General features: G+C 44.9%; 1 protein-coding gene and 1 pseudogene across 18 annotated transcripts in view; one reads left to right on the plus strand and one right to left on the minus strand.

Moving 5' to 3' along the window:
- Positions 1-19,787, plus strand: part of RAPGEF1 (Rap guanine nucleotide exchange factor 1) — a 161,286-nt gene that overhangs the window by 82,746 nt on the left and 58,753 nt on the right. For 13 of the 18 annotated variants that reach the window (XM_053559333.1, XM_053559346.1, XM_053559436.1 and 10 more), the window contains exons 2-3: positions 13,705-13,844; positions 14,356-14,469. In XM_053559333.1, coding sequence (XP_053415308.1) covers positions 13,705-13,844; positions 14,356-14,469 — 254 coding nt within the window. The remainder of the gene's footprint in view (positions 1-13,704; positions 13,845-14,355; positions 14,470-19,787) is intronic. The other 5 variants (XM_053559379.1, XM_053559451.1, XM_053559369.1 and 2 more) reach the window with 1 other exon arrangement.
- On the minus strand, positions 8,988-9,844 carry LOC128563972 (high mobility group protein B1-like; annotated as a pseudogene).

The raw sequence follows: 19,787 nt of genomic DNA on the forward strand, positions 1-19,787 counted from the left end.
AGGGAAAAAATTGTAGGAATTATAGCCAAGTTTTTCAAGCAGTTCCTGCTTTTGTTTGTTTGTTTTTAAGATGTCACCTGTCACCCTAGGTAGAGTGCAGTGGCATCATCATAGCTCACTGAAACCTCCACCTTCTGGGTTTACACAATCCTTCTGCCTCAGCCTCCCCGGTAGCTGGGACTACAGGAGTGAGCCACACGCCTGGCCCCTGTCTTGCTATTTAGGAAAGCAGAATAATGTGAGAGTAGCTGAGAGAGGGTATGGGGTAGAGAGGATTAGGGCTTTTAAGCTGGGCGAAATCTACCATGTGTCCAAGCCAAGGTGAAATGCACAGGAGAAGGAACCTGGTGGGTGTGGGAGAAGACAGAATGTCAGGTGGTGGGGGGTTCTCAGTCAAGGCCTGGTAGAGATGAGATGCTCAGAAATTTATTGAATGAATATTCGTTTTAATCCTTAGGCTAACTTTATGAAATAGGTATTTTTTTCTTTTTTGTTTATTTTGAAACAGTCTCACTCTGTCGCCCTGAAAAGAGTGCAGTGGCATCATTGTAGCTCACAGCAACCTCAAATTCCTGGGCCCGAGAGATCCTCATGCCTCAGCTCCCAAGTAGCTGGGACTGGAGGCACCCGCCACCATGCCCAGCTAGTTTTTTTACATTCTCAGTAGAAACAGGATCTCATTCTTGTTCAAGCTGGTCTTGAACTAGTGAGCTCAAGTGATCCAGCCCCTTTCCCCTACCCCCCAGAGTGCTAGGACCACAGGCGTTAGCCACTGCACCCCAAATAGGTACTATTTTATTAAAAATACATTCTTTCGATATTGATTAAAAATAAAAGAGACTTGGGTGGCGCCTGTGGTTCAAGGAGTAGGGCGCCGGTCCCATATGCCGGAGGTGGCGGGTTCAAACCCAGCCCCGGCCAAAAAAAAAAAAGAAAGAAAAAGAAAAGACTTTTCAATTGAAAAACATTCTTTTTTCATTAAGTTCTTTGAATTTTTCATCCAATAAAGGAAAAGAGAGTTGAAAACATCTTATTTCCCGGGGATTTGAGATCATAAGAATATTTACGTGTAGGCGATGTCCTTTATTGTTTTTACAAAGATGAAACAAAAGCTTCCTGAGACATCCCAGGCTCTTCCTGAGCTATTCATGGCAGAATTATTTAGGAAGATATTCATTCCTGAATATTCATAATTAAATGCATTTGTTTGTTTTAGTGAGTGGGATTTTCTTAAATTGTAAGTAAACTATCGATCTGAAAAATGGAAATGGCAGCTCTGTCACATTTGAACCCAAATGTAAGGCAAATTGTGGTTTCTTCCATAGGTGGTAGGTTCAGGCCAGCCTCTTTCTTGCACCTCACCTCCCCTGCACTGATCAGAGCGGGAGTCACTGCTGGTTGCATCCAGCTCAGTACTAGGGCAGTCTGGTAGTATCTCATCAAGCTCTGGGTGCTTGTCCTCTGCTATCTCCATTTCTAGGAGTCTCCCTCTGTGCAGGTGCACACAGAAGCAGGCATGATGTGCCCATCAAGGCAGCGTTGCTTGAGGAGCAGAAGTTAGAATCCATCCATTCAGGAGACTGACTGCTAAAGTATCCAGTCTCTGCCTCTTGGCAGAGAACTACTCAGCTCAGACTCACGTGCAGAATTGCCCATGGTGTGCTGTGAAGCTAAAAAAATAAGTGAAAAAATATTCCAGCATGGCTGTCTGTGGGATTATGAGAGATTTGCACTTTCTGTGTTATATATTTTCCAGTGCTTAGAGTTTTTTTTTTTTTTTTTTTGTAGAGACAGAGTCTCACTTTATGGCCCTCGGTAGAGTGCCGTGGCATCACACAGCTCACAGCAACCTCCAACTCCTGGGCTTAAGCGATTCTCTTGCCTCAGCCTCCCGAGTAGCTGGGACTACAGGCGCCCGCCACAACGCCCGGCTATTTTTTGGTTGCAGTTTGGCCGGGGCCGGGTTTGAACCCGCCACCCTCGGTATATGGGGCCGGCGCCTTACCGACTGAGCCACAGGCACCGCCCCAGTGCTTAGAGTTTTAAATGAAATTGTTTTACCTTTGTTGCTGAGAAAGAAAGATGTTAATATTTCCATCAGCAATATCATAGCTCCCAAGTAGGTAGACTTCCTGAACAGATGGGCAGTATGAATAGATTTTCATGTTGAAGAAGCCTTGATATCGTACAGCTCCAAATATTGTTTTCCCTCTGCTTTAACATGAATAATTCTATATTAAGTAAGGATCTTTCAGTGTGGAAATTGTTGGAGAAATAGAACTCCAGGTTGCTTTTGGCTGTACTAGGCTGGGATTATTTTTAGCTTTTGCCTTATAAAGTGCTGGCAAGGGCCTGGCAAGGTTGTCCAATAACAGTTGCCATTTATTAAGCATTTGCTATTTCTCAGGTCTTCAGCTGCATACTTTACACATAGGATCGCGTTTAAGCCACACAACAACCTGAGGAGAATGTTGCTCATTCTCCCACTCCCCAGTCTGTGGTTATGCTTGTCCTATAGGTGAGCAACCTGAGGTTCAGAGGAATGAACAGGCCAGGTTGGGGTGGTGGCTGAGCTCAAACTGTAACACAGACACAGACTGATTTCCCTGCCCTGCCCACTGCCACCTCAGCCCGTCCCTTACTGCCTCCTTCACATCACAGTCCACAAAATCCAAAAACACTCTGAAATCCTTACACTTAAAAAAGTCCTTCCTGATGTCCTCTAGTCACTTCTCTGCTCCATTTGTCCTTTTTACACATTTGGAAAATGAGGGCTGTGGGTTACATAGACGACTCTAAACCCGGTATCCAGTAGGAGAGGAAACATTAACCACCACGGTGTTGTCCACCATGACCTTGTCTTTGTGGTTGCCCGTGATGGATGTTTAGAGACTCCCCCATCCCCGAGTGAAATTAAGCCCTGACAGAAACTGCTATGTTGGGATCCCAGCTGCTGCTACAAGTGACATTTTACAGAAGACCAGTTGATACGGGTGTGCGCATTTGTCAACAACTGGCAGAGATCATGATTAGGCCTGGCCGGGGGAAGTTGAAATATTGGCACCTGGCAGACCACTTTGGGAGAAATTGGTTTGGCTTTGGTGTGTTGTTGTTCTGCTTGATTTTTTTGTCAAGACGTGACTCTGTGAGCTGGTTATGTGCTCTCCTCCACCCCATCCTCTTTCTCTCCAGGTAGAGGATGTTCCATCTCACAGCCGGATCTTCAGCCTGGGATGGCTGCCCAAGAAAGTGGCTGCTGGTGGTCATTTATGCAGAAATTGTTTGTGAGCTTATGTAAGCTGCCCCTCCTAGTCGTTAGGAATCTCTGACCCTGCCTGGTTTGAATGCCATCCTGAGCCATAGTCTGAATGACCTTTGAAGTTGCCGTCACAGGTTTGCTGGATCACAGTAAGATACACCAGCTTATGGCATTTCTTTGTGAAGGCGGCTTTTGTGTCCTCTGGTTAGCCGTGGCTATGTGGGAAAGTGAGTGTGGCAGCCCCAGGCATTGGTAGGATGCACAGCAGCCAGGACTCTCTTAGCCTTGCTAGTGGAACTGTACAGTGGCACAGCCACTTTTGAGACTCATTTGGCAATATCTGTAAGATTAAATGTGGTGCATGCTCTAAAATCTAGCAGTTCTACCCACAGAGAACTCTTAGCATGTGTTCTGGAGACATGGAGGAGACTGTTGACAGCTGCATTGCATGTATGCAAATGCACACACTTTCCCTGTATGTATGGATGAAGTCTTTAAAAAAGATTTCTTTTTTTTTTTTTTTTTTGCAGTTTTGGCCAGGGCCAGGCTTGAACCCACCACCCCTGGTATATGGGGCCAGTGCCCCACTCCTAGAGCCATAGGCGCCACCCTTAAAATTTTGTTTTAATTTTAGTAGTAGGAAATTTCTTAAAAGATGCATGTACAAAATCTAAAGTGCAACTTCTTGAGTGTGAAAAGACAGGGAGTGACGAGAGAGTAGTGAGTAAAGCTACCGGCGTCTCTGCGTCGTGTGGGAGCGTTTCTGGGGCATTCCTCTTCCCAGATACAGATTCTCCATGAGGAGGGGCAGGGGCAGCACACGGGCTGCTGGAAAGGTGACCTTCACAGTAGTGTTCATGTGGTGCCGCCTGTTGCTACTCTCCAGGCACCACTCGTCATTACGGTGCCTTGTCACACTCAGACATAGTTTGAGCCACCTTGAAAATCACCTGAAACCTGTACTGATAACCCAAGGTTTTGAGAAAAAGCTGACAACTCCTCAGTTGAGGACAATACTAAGATATGGTCAGTATCTGTCTCTAGTTAGTGCTGTCCTCAATTTCCAGAGCTGAGAAGATTGGTTGTCACTGCAAAGAATCTCCTTTCTCTGCTTGATTTATCACTTCTTGTGCTGGAACTGGCTGTTTTGAGGCTATTAGGTATCTCAAGGAGAAAGATTTATTGGAAGCCCTTGCGCTGCCCTTAATGCTGACATGGTTTCTCAGACAGACTAGAATTATGAGTGCTGTTATATATTCCTGGGTTCTGTTAGCAGGTTGCAGGCAGAGGTGCCCTTAGTTGGTCCCTGGGTTATGATTGGGGCCAGCCCTGCACTTGCAGGAACCATCTGAGAGGGTTTTGGGGGACTAACCACCATACCTCACTTGTGTACCCTCCTTCCACCCTGGTCATGATGGCAGAGTTGTGAATCTGGCCAGCTTCTCAGTCCTATCCCTGTCCAAACAGCAACTCAGAGCAGCAGACAGTGGAAAAGGCAGAAGTTGCCTCACCCAACCTGTGTCTCTGAAGATATTTGGCAGCCAGAGAACCCATGCATCCTGCCTAGACTTCCCCTTTGTGTCTGCCTTCCCCCACTCTCAGACTCATTTGGCAGGGCGGAAGTTATGCAAATGAGGAAATAGTTCTCACATCCCATTTAATGGGGACCTGCCTGGTGAGGGACAAGCCAGTGTCAGAGGGGCAGGATTGGGGCAGCAGTGACGTTAATACAGGAGGAGGCAAGTAAAATCGATGGGGCAGGGAGGTGGGTCGGCAGGCCAAGGCCAGATTGAGATTTCCAGGTCAATGCCGAAGGAGGAGGAAGGTGGGCGTCCGTAAGGCTCTCATTACTCAGGGTAGGGAGTTAGATGTTCAGTGCCACAGAATAACCCGATGAAGATCTGTAAGCAGCAGGAATAAGAGTTCAGAATCTGATGGACCTTGCTACCCATCCACACCGTACAGTTAGGTTAGCTCCTGTGTTGAACAGAGCCATCTGCCGCAATCCTTAGGCGGTGTCTTATTTAATCTGCATCACATCAGCCATCTCAAGAAGGATAATGTCATCTTATTTTTCCATTGCATAGGATAGTTTTTTTCCCCCAAACTAAAAATTTATAGAGATGCTGTCTTAAGTGTTTTACCCTAAGTAGCCTAACTCCAATGCACAGCCCCTTTCAATTTTTTTTTTTTTTAACTTTTAGCTTTTTTTCTTTTTTACGAGATAGGTTCTTGCTATGTTGCCCAGGCTGGAGTGCAGTGGCTATTCACAGGTGCAATTATAGCACACTACAGCCTCCAGCTCTTGGGTTCAAGTGATCCTCCTGAGTAGCCTCTGCCACTATAACCTGGCCGCCAGTGTATACCCTTTTAACCACCACATGAATAATTAAACTGTTCGCATAAGTTTTGAAGCCTACAGAAGGAAGTATAAACTATAAATGGGACCTACCCGCTTGGGTGGGAAGGGAAAAGAGGCAGGGCAAAGGGAGCTGGAAAACTCACACCATGCCTGTGCACCTGCTTCTACCCCCAGGGATGACTAGGATAAGGGCTGGTATCCGGAGCCCTCCTGACCTGCCTGTCCAGCTGTCCAGGCACTAGCCAGGTGCGCTGACTTCCTGTGGACTTGTGTCCACATCTGGGGCCTAAGGGCCTTCTGCAGCTCTGGCCAGCACATGGCTGTGAAGCTCTTTTGGTTTGACTCTGCATGTGAATGAGGGTCAGGCCTTGGCCTTTCTCTTTGGTCCAGAGTACAGTGGATTCTTAAATAGTTTGCAAAGAGTAGATAATTTATCGAATCCATCCTGGCTATATGGAAGGTCTTTGAGAAAGGAGTTGAACTTTGGCCTTACTCAGTCACATGCAACAATGGTAGACGGCCCTGTAGTGCAAGGTGGTCTGTCACTTATTTGGAGAGTTTTTTTTTTTTTTAATAAGTTCTGAATTACTGGAAAAATTGACAGGGGGGAGTGTTTTTATTTTTAAAACTATGGATATTTATTTGTTCATTGAGGATAGTGATTTGCTCCACATTTTTAGCAAATTTCAAGTATTTTCTGTGACTTTCTGCTACCATAGGAAGCAGTCTTCTTCCTGGGGTGTTTTTTTGGTTGTTTGATTTGTTCATTTGCTGAACGAATGTTTATTGGACATCTTCAGTGGCCAGCTACCATGGAAGCACTGAGAAGGCAGGGATAAACAATGCAGGTATGGACCTCAGGGAGTTTGCATTCTTGTGAGGAAGGGATAGTCTTAAATCAATTAGCAAGATGATTTCACACATCACACATGGAAGGTATTGTGGTAAATGGTGAGATGAAGGAAGAATGCACAGTGGGTTACCAGTTTATTAACATCTCTATTGAGATATAATTCATGTGTCATTCAACTTTTTGTATTTTATATAGTCACTGGATTATACAATCATCGCTGGATGCTGATTTTAGTATATTGTTGTCTCCCATCCTCACTGGCAATCACTCTGTGTCCCTCTCTCCAGCTCCTCCAGTTTTCGGCAATCTCTAACACATGGCCGTTCCAAATACAGTGTTCGGTCTTCTGTGGCAGGCTGCTTTCCCTTGGTGTAATTTATTTATTTATTTATTTATTTATTTTAAGAGTCTCACTTTATGGCCCTTGGTAGAGTGCTGTGGCATCACACAGCTCGCAGCAACCTCCAGCTCCTGGGCTTAAGCGATTCTCTTGCCTCAGCCTCCCGAGTAGCTGGGACTACAGGCGCCTACCACAACGCCCGGCTATTTTTTTTTTGTTGTTGCAGTTTGGCCGGGGCTGGGTTTGAACCCGCTACCCTCGGCATATGGGGCCTGCGCCCTACTCACTGAGCCACAGGCGCCGCCCCCTTGGTGTAATATTTTTAAGGTTCATCCAGGTTGTGGCATATGTCAGTACTTTCTTTTTATTTCTTTTATTGCCAAATGATATTCCATTGTATGGACTTAGCACATTTTCTGTCATTCACGGACATTTAGACATTTCACTTGTTTCCACCTTTTGACTACTATGAATAATGTTGCTATGAACTTTCCTTGAACTTGTCTGTATAAGTCACAGGGATGTATGTGTTCATTTCTCTTGGGAATATGTCCAGGAGCACAATTTCTGGGTCATGTACTAATTGTGTTTGATGTTGTAAGGAGTTGCCCAGTGTTTTCCAGAGCAGTTGCAACATTTTGTGTTTCTACCAGCAGTGTGTGTGGGGTTCCAGTCTCTTCAGTCCTCACCAACACTTGGTATTGTCTGTCTTCTGATTGTCCCTAGTGGGAGTGAATTGGGAACTTACTGTGGTTCTGAAATCAGATGAATGTAAATACATTTCCCTAAAGCCTGAATATGTTTACCCTCTTTTCATGTGCTTGTTGCCAATTGGTATATCTTCTTTGGAGAAGAATGCAATCCAAATTCTTTGCCTGTTTTAAGTTGGCTTATTTGTCTTTTATTCCTAAATTGTAAGAGTTGTTTATATTTTCAGTATACAAGTCCCTTATCAGATATATCTGCCTTCCACAGTTATGAGTTCTGCATCTTCTGATTCAACCAACCTCAGATAAAAAATATTTTGGAAAAAAAACAAAAAAGAATATAAAAATAACAACTAAAAAACACATTTAAAAATACAGTATAACGACTATTTACATAGCTTTTACATTGCATTAGGTATTATCAGTAATCTAGAGGGGATTTAAAGTCTACTGAGGAAATGTGCAGGTTGTATGCAAATATCATGTCATTTTATATAAGGGACTTGTGCATCCATGGATTGTGGCATCTGATGGGGGCCCTGAAACCAGTCCCCTGAGAATACTGATGGAAACTACATGTAATTTGCAAATGTAGTTACATGCTACTTAATATGTTGGTCAACGCATATAAGGCAGCGGTTCCATAGGTTATAATGGAACTGAAAAATTCCTGTCACCTGATGATGTCTTAGCCATCATAGCACCTACGGCAGTGCATTACTCAGATGTTAGGTGGCTCGGGTGTAAACCTCCTATGGGGCCAGGCATATGTGCAATATGTGATACTTGATAGCAACAATAAAAACAGCTGTTACTGGCTTATATATTTATTATACTTTTTATCATTATTTGTTTTAAATTAATTGTATTAAAATAGCCTCAGGCAGAGCCTTCAGGAGGTCTTCCAGAAGACCCTGTCATCACAGCGGATGACAGCTCCAAGTGTGTTAACTGCCCCGGAAGACCTTCCAGTGGGACGAGATATGGGGGTGGAAGACAGTGACAATGATGACCCTGGCCTTGTGTGGGCCTAGGCTAATGTGCGTGTTCATGTCTTAGTTGGGTTTTTTGTTTTGTTTTTCTGAGGCAGAGTCTCAAGCTGTTGCCCTGAGTAGAGCGCCATATTGTCATAGCTCTCAGCAACCTCTAACTCTTAGGCTCAGGTGATCCTCTTGCTTTTTTTTTTTTTTTTTTTTGTTTGTTTGTTTGTTTGTTTAGTAAAGACAGGGGTCTTGATTTTGGTCAGGCTGGTCTTAAACTCGTGAGCTCAAGCTGTCTACCCACCTTGGCCTCCCAGAGTGCTAGGATTACAGGTGTGAGCTACCACTCCTGGCCTCATATCTTAGTTTTTATTTATTTATATATTTTTTACATTTCAATTTTTTTCCTTAAAAGGAGTGAGTTGTGTACTGGGGAAGAGGTTAAATGCTTTATAGACAAGGGAAAAAAACTGTGCTAGAAGCAACTTATTCGTCATCTTCGTCATCTTCCTCCTCTTCTTCATCTTCCTCCTCTTGCTTCTTTTCCTTGCTTTTTCCAGCCTTGACGACTTCCTTTTTCACGCATCAGGCTTTCCTTTAGCTTGGTATGCAGCAATATCCTTTTTGTATTTTTCCTTCAGCTTTGCAGCCTTCTTTTCCTAAGGCTGCTTGTCGTCCGCAGCACTGTCATTCCACATCTCCTCCAGCTTCTTTGCAATATCACCAATGGATAGGCCAGGATGTTCTCCTTTGATTTTTGGGCAATACTCAGAACAGAACAAGAAAAAGGCCGAAGGAGGCCTCTTGGGTACGTTGGGATTCTTGAACTTCTTTTTTGTTTCCCCTTTAGGAGGGATATAGGTTTTTATTTCTTTTTCATAATAGGCCTTGTCTGCTTTTGCCATGTCTTCAAATTTTCCTTTCTGTTTTTTTTTTTTTTTATTGCCCTCAATACAATGCCGTGGTGTCACACAGCTCACAGCAACCTATAAATCCTGGGTTTAGGTGATTCTCTTGCCTCAGCCTCCCAAGTAGCCGGGACTATAGGCATCTGCCACAATGCCTGGCTATTTTTTTGTTGCAGTTTGGCCAGGGCTGGGTTTGAACCCACCACCCTCAGTATATGGGTCCGGCGCCCTACTCACTGAGCTAGGCACCACCCAACTTTTCCTCTCTCTTTAGCAAACATGGTATTCCATCTCTCTGAGCAATTCTTAGAAAACTCTAAGAAGCTGACTAAAGCATTTGGGTGCTTCTTCTTGGGCTCCTCTTGACAAGTTTGCACAAAGAATGCATATGATGACATTTTGCCTCTCGGCTTGTTAAGGATCTCCTTTGCCCATGTTTAGTTATTTTTCCTCAGCAAGGCACAGAGTCGCCCAGTGCCTGTCCGGCTCTCACTTGCCCCGGCGCTGTCTCTGTGGAGCTCAATGTACTGCAATACTTAGTTTTTATTTTTAACAAACAACTTTAAAAAGTAAAGAACCAAATATTTTAAAACTAGAAAAAAGCCTATAGAATAAAGAAAACATTTTTTGTATGGCTGTGCAAAGCATTTGTGTTTTAAACTAAATGTTATTATGAAAGAGTCAAAAATTTTTAAAAATTATGTTTATAAAGTAAAAATGTTACAGTAAGCTGGGGCAGCACGTGAGGCTCAGTGAGTAGGGGTCCAGCCCCATATACTGAGGGTGGCGGGTTCGAACCTGGCCCCGGCCAAACTGCAACAAAAAATAGCTGGGCATTGTGGAGGACACCTGTAGTGCCCAGCTGCTTGGAAGGCTGAGGCAAGAGAATCGCCTAAGCCCAGGAATTGGAGGTTTCTGTGAGCTATGACACCATGGCACTCTATCGAGGGCAATAAAGTAAGACTTTGTCTCTAAAAAAGAAAAAAAATAATAAGTTACAGTAAGCTTAGGTTAATTGTTAAAGAAAAAAAATTATTATTATTTTCTTTTTAGACAGAGTTTCACTATGTTGACCTCAGTAGAGTGCTATGGTGACACAGCTCACAGCAACCTCAAACTCTTGGGCTCAAGTGATTCTCTTACCTAAGCCTTCCACGTAGCTGGGACTATAGGCGCCCACCACAACGCCCAGCTATTTTTTTGTTGTTGTAGTAGTTGTCATTGTTTGGCAGGCCCAGCTGGGTTCAAACCTGCCTACCCTGGTATATGTGACCGGCACCCTAGTTGATGAGCTACAGGCACCCCCCACAAAAATTTTTTATAAATTTAGTGTTTCCTAAGTGTACAGTAGTTATAAGATCTATAGTAATTTACGGTAGTGTCCTAGGCTCTCACTCGCATTCACTTACCACTCACCACCCAGAGCAACTTCCAGTCCTGCCAGCTCCAGTCGTGGTAAGTGCCCTGTATGGATGTAACAGTTTTTATTTTTTTTTTATTGTAGAGACAGAGTCTCACTTCATGGCCCTCGGTAGGGTGCCGTGGCCTCACACAGCTCACAGCAACCTCCAACTCCAGGGCTTAAGCGATTCTCTTGCCTCAGCCTCCCGAATAACAGTTTTTATCTTTTATACGGTATTTTCCTGCACCTTTTCTATGTTTAGACACACAAATACTTAGCACTGTGTTACAGTTGTTCCAGTGCTGTAACCTGGAGACAGGCTGCATGTAACACAGCTTGAGTCTGTAGTAGACTGCACCGCCTGGGTGTGTGTGAGAGGCTCTGCCACTCACAGTGACACGGTTCTCAGAATGTATTCCCAGCCTTTAGCAGGGCAGGCCTGTGTTTCTCCTACCCTGTGTGGTTGTCTTTTCACTTTGTTTATGGTGTTGTTTGTAGCACAAAATGTTTTGATTTTGATGGAGTCCATTTTTTTCTCTTTTTTCTTTTTCTTTGTTATGCTCATAGGGTTGTATCTAAGGGAAAAAATGGCCAAATCTAAGGTTGCAAAAACTCCTATTTTCTTCTACAAGTATTATAATTTTAACTCTTACATTTAGGTCTAATCCATTTTGAGTTTATTTTGTATATGATGTGAGATAGGGGCCCAAGTTCACTCTTTTGTATTTAGCTATGCAGTTGTTCCAGCACCATTTGTTGAAAAGACTATTTTTTGCCCCATCAAATGGTCTTGACACCCTTGTTGAAAATCAGTTGGGTTTAGACGCATGGGTTTATTTCTGGATTCTCAAATGTTAATCTGTGCGTCCTTATGCCTGCACCGTGGTCTTGAATAGTATGGCTTTGTGGTAGTTTAACTTGAAAACAGTGACTCTTCCAATTTTGTTCTTCAAGGTTGTTTTAGCTTTTTGCATCCCTCATATTTCCTTACTAATTTTGGGATTAGATCATCAATTTCTGCAAAATAACCAACTGGGATTGTTATAGGGATTACATTGAATCTGTAGATCAATTTGGGTAGTATCACCATCTTTTTTTTTTTTTTTTTTGAGACAGAGTCTCACTTTGTTGGCCTCAGTAGAGTGCCTGGCATCATAGCTCACAGCAACCTCAAACTCTTGGGCTCAAACAATTCTCTTGCTTCAGCCGCCCGAGTAGCTGGGACTATAGACACCTGCCACAACGCCTGGCTATTTTTAGAGATGGGGTCTCGCTCTAGCTCAGGCTAGTCTCGAACCTGTGAGCTTAAGCAATCCACACACCTCGGCCTCCCAGAGCGCTAGGATTATAGGCGTGAGCTACCACATCCAGTGTATCATCTTAATAATATTAACCTTTCTTCCATGAACATAAGATGTCTTTCTATTTATTTAGATCATAATTTCTTGCAACAATGTTTTGTGGTTTTTGGTGTGTCATGCATTTCTTTTATCCTCTTTGATAGTATAAATGGAAGCTTTTTAAAATTTTGGAATTTAAAATGTTCATTGCTACCGTATAGAAATACAATTAATTGGGCAGCGCCTGTGGCTCAAGGAGTAGGGCGCTGGTCCCATATGCCGGAGGTGGCGGGTTCAAACCTAGCCCCGGCCAAAAACCACAAAAAAAAAAAAAAAAAAGAAATACAATTAATTGAGTTTTGTACATTGTTCTTACATCCTGTGAACTTACTGAAATTTTTTATTAGTACTAATAGTTTTTTAGTGGATTGCTTGGGGATTTCCATACATGAGATCATGTCATCTACAAATAGACTACATCTTCCTTTTCCATCTAGTTGCCTTCTATTTCTTTTTCATGCCTAATTGCCCCACAGGAACTTCCAGCACAATTCAAATGCAAGTGGTGAGAATAGATAGCACGTCTTGCTCTGACCCTAGAGGGAGCTCATTCAGTCTTCGTGGCCCAGAGGATTCTGAGCATCTTCCTTCTGGTTTGGTCTCCCCTTCCACCTTTGGGGCCTCGAACATGTCACTTGTTGCAGATCCCTAAACCAAAGCATGAGAAGGAAGATTTGAAGGGCCTTCCTTTCCAGTGCTCACATCCCGTTCATCTCCAGTTCCACTTAGCTGCTTTTTTCTTAGCCATTTCCCTTGGACATTGGCTGAGGTCTTGGTCATCACCATGTGCATTCTGTAAGAACATTTGGAAATACTTGCAAGTTCCCTTTTTCTGTGTTTATTTGGACTGCCTTTGAGTTCCACAATTCTGAACAACTTACTGTAGATGGAAGTTGCAAAAATTGAAACCTGTGAGCAGAGATGTTTTGATGCAGCAGTCCCCAAACTTTTTACACCAGGACTGGGGTGGTGATGTTTGGTTTTGATATGAGTCTAAAAGTAATTGATTCCTTATGGTCTCTGTGCAGTCAGCCCTCCCTGTTAATGATCACCTGCATTTCAGCCTCCCCCATTGCTGGCGTCCACCACCTCAGCTCCACATCAGATCAGCAGGCATTGAATTCTCATAAAGAGCTCAATCTAGATCCCTCACATATGCAGGTTACAGCAGGGTTTGCGGCCCTGTGAGAATCTAATGCCACCTCCTTCTGATAGGAGGTGCAGCTCATGCAGGTATGTGAGTGATGGGGAGTGGCTATACATAAAGAGGAAACTTGGCTCCCTCCCTCTCCTGCTCTGCAGCCCCGTACCTGTGGTCCAGGTCTGCTGCCTGAGGGTTGGGGACTGGAGTTTTAATACACCCTCCCCCTTGAAACTCTGAACAGCCAGATAAAAAAGCTTGGTTTGACGACATTGCTCATTTCCGCGAGGGGTCAGTGAGCCACCCCCTGCTCACTCTGCCCTCTAACGGTCAGTGCCCTCTCTGTTTGCAGACTCCCAGCGTTCTCATCTCTCTTCCTTCACCATGAAGCTGATGGACAAATTCCACTCACCCAAAATCAAAAGAACGCCATCAAAGAAAGGAAAACCAGCTGAAGTGTCTGTGAAGACTCCAGAGAAGCCTGTGAACAAAGTAAGCCACCTCTCTCTAGGTGTTTCTCCTGCCTCAGCTGCCTTCAGCAGTGTGAGTCTCTGCTGGTTGTGCCTTCATCCCCCTGGGAATTGAGCTCTCCGTGATATAAGAGCTATTAGGATGGTGTTTACCAAGTTAATCAGAGTCAAGTGCAGTTGGCTAGAACAGTTTCCCTTTTCCAGCTGTGTCATCCCCTGGGCATTTAAAACATCTCCACACGTTCTGTTCACACCCCCAAGATGCTGCCTCCCTGCCCCAGAGCTCCCTGTGTTGCCCTGGCTCATACTTAAACCCAGGGGAGTTTGTGGGGTCTGGAATATCTATCATTCAGTTTAGGGCCTATGCTCTGAAATGCCAAACCCTTTGAAACCCGATGTCCTCAAGCACTAGTGACCTCAGCAGGGCCAGTCAAGCCAGATATGTGAGAACAGCTATTGATTCCATCAACCCTCCCTTCAGCCTAGAATGGCCGTTTCAAGCTCTGTAGGAATCTAGGTTTCCTCTCTTCCAGGAGGCAACAGACAGATTTCTGCCAGAGGGCTACCCTATCCCCTTGGATCTGGAGCAGCAGGCAGTAGAATTTATGTCCACCAGTGCTGTGGCTTCCAGGTCTCAAAGGCAGAAGGTCAGTGTGACATTAAGAACAATTGGGTTTGCCTTGCCTTCTACTGCAGAATCCTGGTCCATGGTTTTGGGGATGGAAAAAAGTCTATTGCAATATCATTGTGCTTTATTTGTGGGGGGTGGCTGTGGGCTGAATTGTTGAGGAAAGAGTCCAGGGGTCTTGGATAAAAGTGAGAGTTTATCCAAGCTCCCCGATCTTTGGAGAGAGTACAGTACTCTGTGGCAGAAGCTTGGGGATTCTTCCTGGGGCTGGTCTGGGTGTGCTGCTTGGGTCCAACAGGATGAAAGGGAAAGTGGGTGAGTCTTGTCTCTCAAGACCAGCTGTTCTTTCCTTGAATCGCTAAGATGATGTGAATAGTTTAGAAGGGGAAAGAAAGCCTCAGAGTGCTCTCAGCTCATAAGGACTATGGTGACACTGCCATGTAACCCAGAGCTCTCAGAGCCAGGGATGCCTTCTGTGTCGCCAGCACCTGCCGACCTCTTCCCTTGGCCCTGTGCTGAGTGCTTTACATGTGTCCTCTTGTCTTCGTAACAGCCCTGACAGGGGAAAACTTGCTTTACTGAAAAGAAAGCCAAATCTACAGAGATGTTAAGCATTTAGCTGAGGCCACACAGTAAAAATGTGATGAAGGCAAGATGTGGAGGCAGGCTGTCTGATGTTACAGTCTGAATTGTTGAGATGCTACAATTCTTCTTTATGAATGACAGTTTAATATCTTACACATCTAAATACTAATGCTGACTCATTATTGTATACAAAACTAAACTTAGCAATGTAAAATAAAAACAAGCCTTGTAGACAAATAGATCCGTAGTCCTTAGTGATTATCTAAGGCAGGCGTCCTCAAACATTTTAAGCAGGGGGCCAATTCACTGTCCCTCAGACCATTGGAGGGCCAGACTATAGTTTAAAAAAAAAAAAAAAAAACTATGAACAAATTCCTATGCACACTGCACATATCTTATTTTGAAGCAAAAAACAAAACGGGAACAAATACAATTCACACCGCTTCATGTCGCCCATGGGCCGCAGTTTGAGGACGCCTGATCTAAAGTGTAGAACTGTTGCCACATCAATTTAATGCCTCTGGTAAACCCTACCTTATTGTTTAAACACCCAATTCTTGCCTTTTGTAATTCATGTATTTTGGGGTTTTATGTTGACCAGTACATGATCTTAAAATTTTAGTCAAATGTGGAAAAAATAAAGGTTTTAAATCCAAAACTCTCTCTTTTTTTTTTTTTTGTAGAGACAGAGTCTCACTTTATCGCCCTGGGTAGAGTGCCATGGCGTCACAGCTCACAGCAACCTCCAACTCATGGGCTTAGGTGATTCTCTTACCTCAGCCTCCCGAGTAGCTGGGACTACAGGTGCCCGCCACAATGCCCAGCTATTTTTTTGTTGCAGTTTGGTCGGGCCGGGTTTGAACCCGCCACCCTCGGTATATGGGGCCGGTGCCCTACCCACTGAGCCACAGGCGCTGCCCAATCCAAAACTTTACTGTTAAAAGTTTTTCCCACCCCAGGCAGCACCTGTGGCTCAGTCGGTAGGGCGCTGGCCCCATATACCGAGGGTGGCGGGTTCAAACTCGGCCCCGGCCGAACTGCAACCAAAAAATAGCTGGGCGTTGTGGTGGGCACCTGTAGTCCCAGCTACTCGGGAGGCTGAGGCAAGAGAATCGCTTAAGCCCAGGAGTTGGAGGTTGCTGTGAGCTGTGTGAGGCCACGGTACTCTACCGAGGGCCATAAAGTGAGACTCTGTCTCTACAAAAAAAAAAAAAAGAAAAAGTTTTTCCCGCCCCATGTGTTAAGCAAAGGAGGACTCAGAGCAGGAGGCGAAGGTCAGTACTGGCCAGATTGAAGGGGAGTAGGGTGGATTTGGTCGGTGGCACAGCTTTTTATTTTTAATTTATTATTGGGTACATAATAGTTATTATCACAATTATTTTTTATTGCAATTTGTTTAGCAACCTCTTGGAGCAATCCAGAATAGTTTGTTCTGCTGGTAAACTCTGACATGAAACTGTTCAGCCTCTCAATTCTTATATTTTTTTCTTTTTTATTCACTATTCCAAGAGAAGTCGTGAGTAACATGTGATGCTAGAGTGCTTTTGACTTAGTGGGGCACCTGGAAGCCCTGGGGGGCACTCGGAACTGTCTGGAGAGATCCAGACATCTAGTGGGTACGGGCCAGGGATACAGGTAAACATTGTACGATATGCAGGCGGCACCCCCCAAACAAAGAATCGTCTGCCCCAGAATGTCAGTATTGCTGAAGCTTAGAGACCTGTGCTGTGGCAGGAGCTGCAGGTGTGCTCTTCTGCCAAGAGGGTTTTTGTCCCTTTTTTAGTCATTGCTCTTTGAGAAGGGTTGGATTTCTGTGCTCTGCCCCAGGTCACCTGTATGGGACAAACTAAACACAAACTTGTTGCTTACTGGAGGTCCACAGATGTAGCTGGAAGTGTTGAGGAAGGTGCCAGAGTACACAGGCTCAGAGGATTATGTCCAAGGAGCCTTGCGACAGATGGGTCATCTGCCGCCCTTATTTATTGTTCATACACTCCCACAAAGGGAGCATCACACACATCCTCGTCTCATTCCAGGTTGTGTGCATGGCTTTCTCTGTTGGAATATGTGGAGATTGAAGCATGGGAAGATAGAAGTACAGATTCAGATTCATTGCTGCTTACTGAGGGTTCTTCTCTGCCCAGGCCCGATCCGGGTGGTTTCGCCTGTGCTGTCTGTTCACTGCTGTCTGTTAACTGTGGGGAGGCGTTCGTCATCCCACTGTGCAGGCAGTGTTGGCTCTGGCTCATGTTCTTAGTTGCAGTCTGGTTTTCCCACTGTGCTCTGTTGTCTTTCCAGACTACTCTGAGTAGTCTCTTACATCTTAGTTGAATTTTAAATTCAGAGTACACTGTGATGAATTTATAAACCTTTTTGCAACTTTTAAACAAGCTTAGCAGGGAGCTGCAGAGTGTTAAAGCAGTGGAGAGAATTTAGCTACCCTGGGAATCCAAAGATGACATTCTTATTACAATTAGCACTGTCCAAAAATGGATTCTGGGGGGAGTGAGTCCTCCATCACTGAAGGCAATCAGGGCTTGTTGAGTAGACTCCTGAAAACCTTTCCCTTTCTGTTCTCGAGATCTTATGATGAAAAACAAGCAGAGATACTGCAGTACAGTGGTGGGCAGTGACATGGGCACTGCTATACCTGACCTCTGTGTCAGACACATCTTACTAGGCTTCACTTATCCTGCTTGATGAAAAGGAATAATACTGCGTTGTCCTTTTAAAAATCCTGAGCTTAGGCTGGGTACGGTGGCTCACAACTATAATCCTAGCACTCTGGAAGGCTGAGGTAGGTGAATCCCTTGAGTTTAGGAGTTCGAGACCAGCCTGAGCAAGAATCAGACCCCCGTCTCTAAAAAATAGCCAGACGTGGTGAGCTCCTGTAGTCCCAGCTACTCAAGAGGCTGAGGCAGGAGGATTACTTGGGCTCCAGAGTTTGAGGTTGCTGTGAGCTATAACACCGTGGCACTCCACCCAGGGCGACAGAGTGAGACTTTGTCTTTAAAAAAAAAAAAAAAAATCCTGTGCTTAAAAGTTTTTTATTGTACTATTTTTAGCTTGCTCTTCTCCTCATTCCTTAGCCTAAATTTGCTAATGTTGTTGGGAATGAGACTTGAGCCACTGTGGAGAAGAGCCCCAGGGCTGCAGACGAGGAGATGAGAAGTCAGGTCTGGGAGGCTCTGGGTGCTGCTTGGCTGCCCAGAAGAAGCGCCTGGAGACAGGGCCAGTGCTTGCTCACTTCTCCCCTCCGGTGGAAGTTTTCAGTCTGTCTCCTCCATCTGGGCCTCGTTTTACTCGTTTATTAAATGCCAGGTCATGCATACTTTAGACCAGGTGATCTCTAATAGATTGTTTCACTTCTTCTAATAGATTTCTGACTGGTCTGGTTTTTTCTCCTCTCCATCTGAGCAGGGCTGGAATCCAACAGACTAAGTTCAAATCCCATTTCCTTTACTACAGCTTTGTGACGCTGGGCAGGTTGCGTAACCTTCCTGCCCTGCATCAAGCCTCAGTTTCCTCACCTGTGAAATAATAGTGTCCATTTCATATGGTGGTTATAACCCTTAAATGAAAGAATGTGTATAGAATCCCCAGCACAGTGGATGCCGGGAAGTCCCCATGAGAGGGAGCAGCGATCTGGCTCTCTCTTTCCCTCTCGGAGTCATGCATACTTTGCCTTCTCTCTTGACATCATTACTAGTAGGTATTGGCCCCTGATGTTGGTGCGGAATCTGTTAAAGCTTACTCACTGCTTCCATTTGCATCCCATTCAGTCTTTGATTGCCCGAGGCCAGTATCATTCTTACCACTTGCAAATGACCAGCCTGCCATCCAGCAGTTGACCTCAGAGCTAGGCCCTCCTCAGGCACAGATAGTTTCCAGGCTCATGTGAACCCATGGTGGCATCTCATCTACCACAGCAGGAGGGGTGCACAGGTAGACACATCTCTCAGGGTATGCAGCTAGGCCGTTAGCAAAGCCATGGCATCCATTCTGCAGTTCTGGATGGTGCTGGGCAGGGGTGTGTCAACTCCCTGATTGCAGCTGTGTTTTGTAAGAAGCCACAGTTTAACAGCTAAAGGGGCTCAGTGCCTGTGGCTCAAGTGGCTAAGGTGCCAGCCACATACACCAGAGCTAGCGGGTTTAAATCCAGCCTGGGCCTGCCAAACAATGACAACTGCAACCAAAAAATAGCTGAGCGTTGTGGCGGGCACCTGTGGTCCCAGCTACTTGGGAGGCTGAGGCAAGAGAATCACTTAAGCCCAGGAGTTTGAGGTCTATGAGCTGTGATGCCATGGCACTCTACCCAGGGGGACAGCTTGAGGCTCTGTCTCCAAAAAAAAAAGTAATAGCTAAAGGACTAGGGTGCTGCACAGTGCTCAAGGGCATGGATCTGGGAGTGGGATTTGATAGTTAGTGGGCACAGCCTGACTCTTCTAAGTCATTGGCTCCTTTATTAGGAGCCCAGAGCAGCCCAGCTCTCACATAGCTGACTTGATCTCTGAACAACAGGAAAATTCTCTTTTTGCTCTGAAATGCCTTGTGTCTTTCTAATGCCTAGCAAACCTGATGACACATTTTCTTAAAATGTTTCCTCTTCCCTTCATCATTTCTGGCTTCTGCTGTTTTCTGATATGCTAAGGTGGCAGTGTTATTTTCAGAGTCCTCCTCTTGCCATAGCTACCATGGTTTGGGGCACATTTGAAGTCTGCCGGCACTGGGATTCCTGCACACTCAGGCTCC

Source organism: Nycticebus coucang, chromosome 2 (genome assembly GCF_027406575.1).
Source record: "Nycticebus coucang isolate mNycCou1 chromosome 2, mNycCou1.pri, whole genome shotgun sequence".
NCBI lineage: Eukaryota > Metazoa > Chordata > Mammalia > Primates > Lorisidae > Nycticebus > Nycticebus coucang.